The 10,394-nt window shown below is 56.9% G+C and overlaps 1 protein-coding gene and 1 non-coding gene across 2 annotated transcripts in view; both read left to right on the forward strand.

The window, feature by feature from the left end:
- Positions 1 to 5,445, forward strand: part of KLF13 (KLF transcription factor 13) — a 45,945-nt gene extending 40,500 nt beyond the window's left edge. The window contains exon 2 of the mRNA XM_051822252.2: positions 143 to 5,445. Coding sequence (XP_051678212.2) covers positions 143 to 432 — 290 coding nt within the window. The 3' untranslated portion in view covers positions 433 to 5,445. The remainder of the gene's footprint in view (positions 1 to 142) is intronic.
- Positions 5,446 to 10,290: 4,845 nt separating this feature from the next.
- LOC138844847 (U6 spliceosomal RNA) lies at positions 10,291 to 10,394 on the forward strand. Its single transcript, XR_011381207.1, has one exon. It is a non-coding gene; the product is annotated as a U6 spliceosomal RNA (small nuclear RNA).

The following is a 10,394-nucleotide window of genomic DNA, read 5'->3' on the forward strand; positions in this document are numbered from 1 at the left end:
AAATCACTGTCTGCTTCCACCCCAGGTGTGTGTGCGCGCGCGGGCAATGTGGGTGTGTGTGCGCGCGCGCGTGCGCGGACTGCTTCGTCACGGAGCTGGCCCCGGCGAAGTGACACTGACCCTGTGCCCCTGTCGCCCACAGGTGAGCGGCCCTTCGCCTGCAGCTGGCAGGACTGCAACAAGAAGTTTGCGCGCTCGGACGAGCTGGCGCGGCACTATCGCACGCACACCGGCGAGAAGAAGTTCAGCTGCCCCATCTGCGAGAAGCGCTTCATGCGCAGCGACCACCTGACGAAGCACGCGCGCCGCCACGCCAACTTCCACCCGGGCATGCTGCAGCGGCGCGGCGGGGGCTCGCGGACCGGCTCGCTGAGCGACTACAGCCGCTCGGACGCCAGCAGCCCCACCATCAGCCCGGCCAGCTCGCCGTGAGCACGCCGGCCCCGTCCTGTCCTTTTGTAATGAGAACGAAGCCGCGAACTTAGGAAAAGTCCACGAGAAAACACTTTTCTTCACCTCAGGTGTCAAAGTCAGTTTGTTTGTTTGTTTTTTTTTTTTTTTTTAAGAAAAAAAAAAAACCACAACGAAAAATTTCCAAAAATACCATTCACAAATTGCACAACAGACGTACCCATGAAGTTGAGATTCAGTGGTGTTGAACCCCCTTTCTCAGGGATGGACGCGTTCTGTGAGGTCAGTGAGGACACCCCTTCCTGGCGCCTTACTCTGTACATAGATTTGCACTCTGGAGTTTTCTGTTAGGTTCGGGAACACGCTGGGGACAGCGCGGGCTGACCAGTGCAGGCGGAGTCCGCCAGGGCCCGGGCACATGCCGTCATGGACGTTTGTACTTCTCCCACAGATTCCCAAGCGACCAGGCCCCTGCCCCTGCCCTGCCTCGCCCCTCAGGCGTGGTCGGTGAGGGATGCACCGCCTCAGAGGGATGCCTTAAGCCAGGACAGGCCAGAGGAGCACTCCACCAGGAGGAGCCATGGAGGGAGCCTCGCCCGCCGGCCCCACCTCCAGGAGCCCTTGCCTGGGGCACCTGGGAGAACCAGAATCAGAGCCTGAGTGGGCACAGCATTGCACCATCTGACCTGGCAGGAGACAGCGGCTGGGCCCCGCCTGCCCAGGACCCCGACCTCTGTATCCCTGCAGAAGGCACGTGGGGACCCTGTGTTGTGTGGCAAACAGAGGCTGGGGACCATGGTCGTCTGCACAGGTGTCAGGAAGTGCAGCGGGTCCATCCAGCCCCCGCGGCTGCCCCCCAGGCACTTCTGTGGGCGAGGCCGGCAGGCCAGCTTGTTTGATGGTCTGCGTGGTGGTGGGCAGTGTGGGGACTCTGCAGAGTCCGCCCTGTACTGACAGATCAGAGCACTGGGACTTGGAAGTTGGCAGGAGTGTGGCCGACGTTGTGGGAAGCACTGCTGGAGAACGTGCTGTTGCTTCCCGCCGCCCCGGGAGCGCCGAGGACTGTGGGAAACGCTCTCAGACCCTCTGTGTCCCCAGCGCAGACTCATCAAGTCTCCAGCTTCTCCTGGCCCCCTCCTGCGGGGCCCAGGCCACAGCAGCCTGCAGTGCCCTGTCGCCAGCCTGCTCCTGGGAGGAGACGAGGACCACAGAGCTGTGACTTGCGCTGGGTTGAGGTTTGAGGCCCGGGCTGGGACAGTCTGGCCATGTCCCAGTGAGCTCCTTCGCCGGGCCCTCGAATGACCACTCCCCATCCCTGTGGCCCAGGGTCTTCCTTCCCTTCTCCTGGAAAGCCGGGGCCTGTAATCACAGGGCCCCAGGACAGTGTGTATGTATGTATGTGTGTGTGCCCGCGTGTGTGTGCACACGTGGGGAAGCAGTGGGGGCGGCTTGGGGTATCTTGCAGAGACCTCTCCTTGTTTTGATGAGGAGCTGCCCTTGGGGTCTCAGAGGGCCATAGGTGGGCTTCCCGGGCCCAGAGTGCCTTGGTTGTGGCCATACTGCTTCCACTCCGGCCCTCCCATGACATGGGGTGCAGCACAGAGAGACCCCAAAGGCCCCAGGTCCCCTGCAGCCCCTGGCTGCTGTTTTCTGTTTTGGGGTGACTTCAGAGTAGATGGGCACCCTGTGTGCACAGCCACTGCGTGGGGACAGCCCAGTGTGCCGTCTGTGACATCTGGGCACCCAGCGCTAACTCCACTGTGCGTCAGCTAGATTTGGCTAGTGTTGTGGAAGCAGCTTATCAGTAGCATTATTATGGGTACTGAGCTGGTGGGTAGTGTTGTTCCTGCTGTGGGTGGGGGCTGGGGGTGGTGATGCATTGACCCTGCCCTGGCCAGATGCAGCGCTGCCCTGCCCCCACCGCCGTGCTTGTTGCACGGGTCTGGGGGACAGGGTGGAACATGTGGTGGGGTCTTGACCGAAGAGAGCCCTGGGTACTTGGGTTGCAGAGATCTTTGTACCCAGTTCCAAAGTGAGGTCCCTCCCAAAGCTGTTTCTGCATGAGGTAGAGAGAGCCACACTCTACATTTCACGTCTCAGGAATTCACATTCCAGGTTCAGGAATTTTATTCCAAAGTCCTTTGGTGCCCTCACCGTCCACGGTTCTGAAGGCAGGGAGAGGGGCAGGCAGAGCGCCCTGGGGCCGAGGGGAGGAGGTCGCCACATCACCGTGGGCGGTTTTTGAACTCCACATCTGTCTGCACATGGGAAGGGAGAAAAAGGACTCCAAACCCAGTCATCTTGGAATAAAAAAAAAAAAAAAAAGCTGGTTTGTTTTAGAGCGGGGTGGGGGGTGGGGGAGGGAGAGTGGGCGTTGGCTGTTTCCAAAGAGAGCACTTAATTTAATTTTTCCTCTAAATGACCCAGGGCTGTTCCGTCTGATAGATGGAAGGGTAACATTGCCTTAAAACAGAAATATGCAGGCGCTGGCTATTTTTGGCAAATGAACCTCTTCACTCCCAAAGTGGTTCTGGTTAGTGGCAGGGTGTGGTCCTGCAGCCTTGGGCCTAGCCTGGGAAACGGGGCAGGGGGGTGGCAGGGCACCGCCACCAGGGTGTTCTCACCAACCCCCCCATTGGGACCCTCCTACATCATCTGGGGCGCAAATTCATCTCACTTGACGGGGTGGGGGGGACCCATGAGTCTCAGGCTCAGCTCAGCAAGTTCCCATCTCATCCCTTCTGGGATGTGGAATGTCTTCCCAGCCTGGGTCCCTCGCAGGGTCTTTGGTTTCTGTGGTTTATGGCCATGCTTGCAAGTTTCGATGGGATTAAGGAAGCCATAGGGTTCTTCTAAATAATAATGCAAATGCAAACCTTTATTTTGGGGGCAGACTTCAGTTCTAGAGGCCACAGGAGCAGAGGTCTGGAAGCGAAGAGAGAACCCCTATCAATAGGCCTAAAAGTGACTCTGGACCCAGCCACTGGGGCCAGGGTTCAGCTCATGTCTCAAACGAAAAAACCGTTTTTGCATCAGCCATATCAGGGGGACGGCTGTCAGCCCCCAGATGCCTACTGAATCCTACAGCCATACCGAAAAATGCAGCTGGACACAGTCCTTCCCCCAGGGCCCTGGAGTCCTCTGCTGCCGGGTGCTACGCTGGGATGGAGTGCAGGCCTGGAGGTGCCCTACTGCATCCTGCCGCAGCTCCCTCCCCATGGCACTGGAGGTACGAGAGCCCCCGCCCCGCCCCCTAGTTCCCGACATTATTCTGAGGCTATGCATCGGGGCAGGTGCAGGATTCGCCACGGTGCAGCCTCTCGGTGCAAACATCCACACGCTGGCGGCCCAGGACCTCGCTCAGACCAGGGAAGGGTGATTCAGAGATGGGTACGGGCAGAGCCGTCCCAGATGGGTGGCCCCCGGCCCAGCCCAGTGGGTTCAGGAGCCCTGGCCTCTTTCTTGCCAGAGGGTTGTAGGCTCCAGGATCTCGGCAGGCAGCGTGCGTGCCAGCCAGCGGAAGGCTCCCACAGGCGTGGCTGTGTTTACAAGGCTACCTGACCATTTTGACTTCTGACAGTGATTTATTTATTAAAAAAAAAATTTTTTTTTTTGGAAACCCATTTGGAAAAGGTCATTCATCAAAGACACAGTGCTGGAAGGCTCGAAGGGGTTTCATGTGTTGGTCACTTCACAGCCAGGGAGAAAGGCTTTGCAGGTCACGCACGGCTTTTGCCATCCGAAGTTTTCCTGTGTGAATTTTGGTGACCATTTTTTCCAAAGCTAAAATCGAGATGTGAAATCAGGTTGGCCCCCCCGGGAGAAGAGCCGGGGCCTGTGCCTGATTCTCCTGATTCTGAGGCTTTGAGTGTTTGCCCTAGACACATGCCAGAGAAGTCTGCCCCAGAATCTGGAAGCACAGTCCAGCGTATACTGACATGCTGGCCTTCCTGCTGCCCATTGTCAGTCAGAAAAGTGAGTTTGGCAGCAAGTGGGGACCCCCATGTCCCGAAGGAAGAGGGGCCACACTCAGTTTCTGCTGGCCCCTGTCGAGATCCGGGCCTGGCCCTGCTCAGCTCTCCCTTCTTTAGCTTTAAGACTTGGTTTTATTTAAGAATAAACAGGATGAGAGAGAAGTAGTGTCCCCTTCTCCCCTGCCACCCACGTCACACATTCCGGAGGGGGGGGGTTGGGCACAGGAAGTGGGGGATGGGGGCTGGAGGTTTCGGTCTGCCTGGTGACCGTTGATGGCTGCTTGCAGGCTCATTTGAAGCCAAGGGTGTGAGCCAAACGCCTTCGAGGCCGCCACGTCCATCCTCTGCGGAGCTGACTGTACTCGGCGGATCCCTCCCCAGGCTGCCTGAGAGGAGCGAGGGCCACGTCCCAGCGGGACATTGGTCCTAGCGTCCATGCTTGTATCAGAGTGCCTGCCTCTGGGTGAGTGAGTGGGGGACTTGCTCCCTACCCTCACCCTGGAAAAGCCGGCCTGGTGCTGAGTACTGGGGACCCCAGCATCACACGGGGCTCCTCACTGGGAGACTATGCATTGTCAGGTTTGGGGCTGGCTGTGTGGCTCCTTGGGGACCTGGAATTGCGTGTGTGGGTGTATTGGATACATTGATCCCCAGGCCTCACTGGCGACCCCTTCTCATCCCAAACCATGGTGGAGCGTCTCTGGAATCGTTTGCCAGCATCCCAAGGCAGAACGCAAGGGTCCAAGACCATTTCCATCGAGCTCACATTTCCTTTCCTGCAGGAACTCCCCCCCCACCCCCAGCACCCACCACACTTCCGAAGGCCACGTCTCGTCTTTCCTGGATCACTACAGTGAAGTATTACAGTGTACAGTTCCCAATCTGGCCTTGGCTTGCTCGGATAAAACTTTGTATGTATTTTGTATGGCATAGATTCTATATTGTAATGATGTCCTATGCAAAAAGGAAAAAAAATTAACGAAATTGTAAATTTTATTGTTTTAATGTGTATGCATGTTTAGTGACGTTTCCATTTTGAAATAAAATTTATGATTCATTATTTTATCGGCCAGCACGGCTTTCCTGGAAGGGCACGTCTGGCACTGGGAGGGGAAGGGAAACCCAGTGGCTGTGATCACCAAGGTGCACAAAGCCTTGGAGCCCCGCAGGCCTTGCAGAAGCCCCCTGGCTGTCTTCCGCTGGAGCAGGGAGGGAGGGTTCTTTGCAGCTCACCGCGTCCCCACCCCTCCATCCATTCCCCAGAGCAAAGGTAGTGAAATCGGAGAAGACCCCCTAAAATTCACACTGAAATGTGGCCCCTTAAAGTTCCCTAGAAATGCTATCTGGGGTGCCACGTGTACTACCGGGATTTGGGGTGCCATACGATTTCACCACGGGCTTATTACTAAATCCCCGATATTAATAAGCCCAAGAGGGTTCTTGCCTAATATTTAGAGAAGAATTCTAAATACCGGCACAGATAAACGAGGCAGCATGGTACATTTTAAGCTTTTATTTAGTGCAAGACTTATCTAGGAAAGTGAAGGCTTTAGTTCAGGTAGGAGAGAGGGGAAAGGCTGGGAGCTGGAGTAGCGTCCACACCACTCGGAGAGCAGGCCAGAGCCACGTGCAGCGAGCACCTCCAGCCGCTGTCCACCGCTTATCACCGGCAGCACCGCAGAGGCGGAGAGCGACACTCCCTGCCTTTTTATTGATTTTCCACAGGGGAGTGGCTTGTGGCCAGATGGGCGCTCAGGTATGGTCAGGTAGAGCCTGATGTCACATGGGGGCGTGGTGGGGTATCAGGTAGAATGTAAGGTCACACAGAGGCATGGTGAAGATATCAGGTAGGGCGTGAAGTCACGTAGGGGCGTGGCAAAGGCGTGGTCTTCCGGCTCACAAATCTAACCAATTTTAGCCTGTATGCCTGCCTGCTTCAGTAGGTGGTGGCCTTTTGCCTTGAAAGGCGCAGAGCCTTGCTCTAATGTTCACCCCCACCCCCCAACACCACAGTCTCCCCACTCTGGGCAGCAGCCACATCTCTCAATCCCTCCCCCCTCTGCCCAGAATCTCGAAGCACCTGTTTCCAGCTGTGGTGGTTCTTGCAGTGGACTGTGGGCACTGACCCCAAAATGCCCTGCCACCGAGGCTGGGGGGATCTGGGGCAGTAGGTGTGCCTTGATAACCAGGGCCCGGAGTTCCCACGCGTCCACAGCAGAGACAGCGGGGAGCCCATAGCTGCCGGGGGAGGGGGCAGCACTGCAGGTGCAGCCGCGTGCTCAGCCCCCAGCCGGGGTAGATCCAGCACTGCGCTGTTCTTAGCACCAGCACCTGTGGTTTATGGGGTGAGGGAAGGCGGTGGAGAAACTGAAAACACTGGTAACGCCCGAAGGCAGTGCGGCTGATCAAAGATGATTTTTGCTGGAGCCGCCTGACCGCGGCAGGCACATCCTGATGGATGTTTGTTTTCTGTGTCGTCTAGGAGGAGCAGTCATAGAAACAAGCACAAGTGGAAGCAAAAGGCGTTGGTGCCACGACAGTGGGAGCCCTGCCTCGCTGGCCAGCCCACTCACTGCCCTGCGTCCTTATCTCAGGAACTTCCCCGTCGAGCAGCTACAGGATGGATCGGCTGCCATAAATAGTTCTGTGTCAGGAGGATCCCAGATGCTTTAAAAATAGTGACACAGGAAAAAAACCTGTCCGTGACGACGTCACTGCTGAGCCTGGAGAGAAGTTAGAGTTCCTGCAGGGATGGAAGTGGCGGGGGGAGGCCCCCACATCAGAACTGAGGGTCTCCTGAGGCTGGGAGGGGCCCCAGGAGGGGAGGAGGAAGAATACACTCCAGGCTAGCAGTAGGTGTTCCTGGTGTTTAGAAAACACGTTTTGGGGTGGTACAGCAGGTAAGGTCCCCGTGTGGCACAGTGGATGCCTGCATTCAAGCCCCAGCTCTGCTCCCGATCCAGCTTCCTGCTAAAGTGCATCTGGGGAAGCAGCAGTGATGGCTCAGGGAGTCGCGTGCCTGCCACCCCCGTGGGAGACCTGGGTCAGGCCGCAGGCTCCCGGCTTTGTCCCAGTGAGGGACGGTTGCGGGCATTCGGAGAGTCCATTGGCGTGGGAGATCTCTTTCTCTGCCTTCAAATGAAATAAATAAAAATTTAAAAATTATTCATATGTGTGGCATGCACATAGCAAGTTTTCTTTCCATCATGTGTGGACAAGGCACAGAAACACGGCTGGGGTTGGGTGTGTGGCTGATGGCGTCCTGGGCCTGGCCCGCCCTAGCAGGACTTGGATCAGGTCAGTTGTGTGGCCATCCAGGGAGGTGCTGTGGCTGGCTGCACACCTCCCGCCCTCCCGGAGGGCAGGGCCTGCCCAGGACTCCCATACCCACCAACCTCTCTAAGGAAGGACTTGCCATCTGTCTGAGCGTTCTCTTGCTAATAACATAATACCGCAGACTGGATAAGTTATAAAGAAAAGAGGCTTAATTTGGCTCCTGATTCGGGTTCAAGGTCAAGGGCCCATGTCCAGTGATGCCCTCCCTGCTGGCGGAGTGCGGAGGCGGCGCAGGGGGATCACGTGATGCGAGCACATGAGCGCAAGTGCTGGCCTCTTTCCAGCTGCTTAGAAAGCAGCCAGACTGAGTCCTGGAGGTTCTGCCCTGGTGACCTCATCTGAACCTACTCCCCTACCACGGCCGCAGCTCTAAACTCTTATCCATTACCCTTCCACCCCCCCACCCCTCACGGAGGGGTTCAACCCCAGCGGGTGCTTCGAAGGGGCCAGACTGTGTTCAACAGCAGCAGCGTCCCATGGTGCTGGCCTGCAGACAGTGAGCTCCCCGTTTCCGGAGGTATTCAAGCAGACAGGGAAACACTACCTTCCAAGAATGCCACGAAACAGCTTGTGTTTTGGAAGGGAGCCAGGTTGGTGTACAAGCCAGGCCACGGTGTTGCCCTGGGGACTCACCGGGGCTTGATCATCCAGACTCCCCTCCAGCCTTGTCAGTCGTGGCAGGTTGAGTTCAACTGCAAGGGGTCTTGAATAACAGGCTGGGCCGGGTGGGGTTTGCTCTGGGCACATGGATGGCTCCATCCCCACAAGCACACCATCACGGCCTTTCCTAAGGTCTTCCAGGTGGAGAGCAGTGGAACCAGGTGCAGGCTGCTGCTCCAGGGGCGGGGACAGTCTGTGCACTGACTCCTCCACCAGCCTGGATCAGGGACCGGGATTCCATGGCCCTGGCTCACAGGACAGGCAGCTTGGGACAGAAGATGGTGCTGGAATCTTGGGGCCTGCATTAATTTCTTACCGTTGCTGTAATCAGTTGCCACAAACTGTGGCCTAAAGCCACACACTTTTAGATTCTTACAGCTATGAAAATTAGAAGTCCAAAGGGGTCTTTTTCTTTTCCCTTTTTTAAAAAGATCTATTTTATTTACTTGAAAGAGTTACAGAGAGAGAGGGAGAGACAAAGAGAGAGAGGTCTACCCTCAGCTGGGTCACTCCCCAAACAGCTGCGCTGCTGGAGCTGGGCCAGGCCAAAGCCAGGAGTCAGGAGCTCCATCCAGGTCTCCCACATGGGTGCACAGCTTTCCCAGGTGCATTAGCAGGGAGCTGGATCAGAAGTGGAGCAGCCGGGACTTGAACTGGTGCCCATAAGGGATGACGATGCTGCAGGTGATGGCTTAACCTGTTACGCCACAATGCTGCCCCCGCCCCCACAAAGAGGTTGCACGAGGCAAACAGCAAGGCTGGTCCCTTTCCCTTTCTAGCTGGTAGAGGTCACCCACATTCCTTGGCTTGGAGCCCCTTCCTTTGTTGTCCAAGCCGGCAGCGTGGCGTCTTCTCGCGTCCCTGCTCTCCTGTCTGTCTGCCTTGTAACGCATCCAGGCTCGTCTCCCCTGCCTGTCGCAGCCTGTGTGTGCTTCCTGCGCTGCCTGAGCCGGGGAGCAAAGTGGCAGCCCAGGCCGCAGTCGGAGAAGCACAGAGCTTGCTGAGCTCCTGCCTGGGCAGGGAACCCTGCAGGCTCCTCCTTCCACAAGGGCGGCAGCCCGTGCTCGGATTAAAGCTGCCTGAGCCGGCCTTCCACGTTCTGTAGGACTTCTTTCACTGGTTCAGTTTTGAAAACCAGAGCCACTAATGCCAATGTCACTGCACTGCGGTTCCTCCACGGCCGCACCCCACACAGCCTGCGCCGCCACTCGTGGCCACGGCTGCATGGTGCTCGCAAGGACTTAGGTCTTGGCAGCGCCCCAACCCCCGCTGTGAAGTTCGCAGTGAGGCACAGGATGTCAGGTGCCGCCGAGTCCACTGGAGCTGTGCCTGTGCCACACGCCCAGCCCCTTCCGGGCTTGGTGTCCACCCCTGTGCAGCCAGCCTGGCTTCTCTGCCCTCCACCACCGCCCGTCAGGAGTCTACCCACCGTGGGCCAGGTGGTGTGCTGGGAACGTGCTCACTAAGTCATGGCTTTTGAACAGCATTGGAGGGAGGGGCTCAGAGAGGTGAAGTGGCCTTCCCCAGGTCACACCATCGGCAGAAGCCCGGGAAGGCCTGGTCCCAGTTACCTTACTGGACACAGCCGCTTGAAATTCTGGGTCTATTAAGGATTATTACTATTTAAAGATTTATTTTAATTTTTTAAAGATTTATTTATTTGAAAGTCAGAGTTACACCAAGAGAAGAGTGGCAGAAAGAGAGAGAGGTCTTCCATCTGCTGGTTCACTCCCCAAATGACCACAACGGCCAGAGCTGTGCTGATCCGAAGCCAGGAGCCAGGAGCTTCTTCCAGGTCTCCCACAAGAGTGCAGGCCTGCTTTCCCAGGCCATAACAGAGAGCTGGATCAGAAGAGGAGTAACCAGCGCCCATATGGGATGCCGGCACTGCAGGCAGCAGCTTAACCCGCTATGCCACAGCACCGGCCCCAAGCTTTATTTATTTGGAAGAGTTACAGAGAGAGACCCCTGCGCAAGGATGACACACAAATTCGTGAAGCGTTCCATATTTTT

The sequence above is a fragment of the Oryctolagus cuniculus genome, chromosome 12, assembly GCF_964237555.1.
Source record: "Oryctolagus cuniculus chromosome 12, mOryCun1.1, whole genome shotgun sequence".
Classification (NCBI taxonomy): Eukaryota; Metazoa; Chordata; class Mammalia; order Lagomorpha; family Leporidae; genus Oryctolagus; species Oryctolagus cuniculus.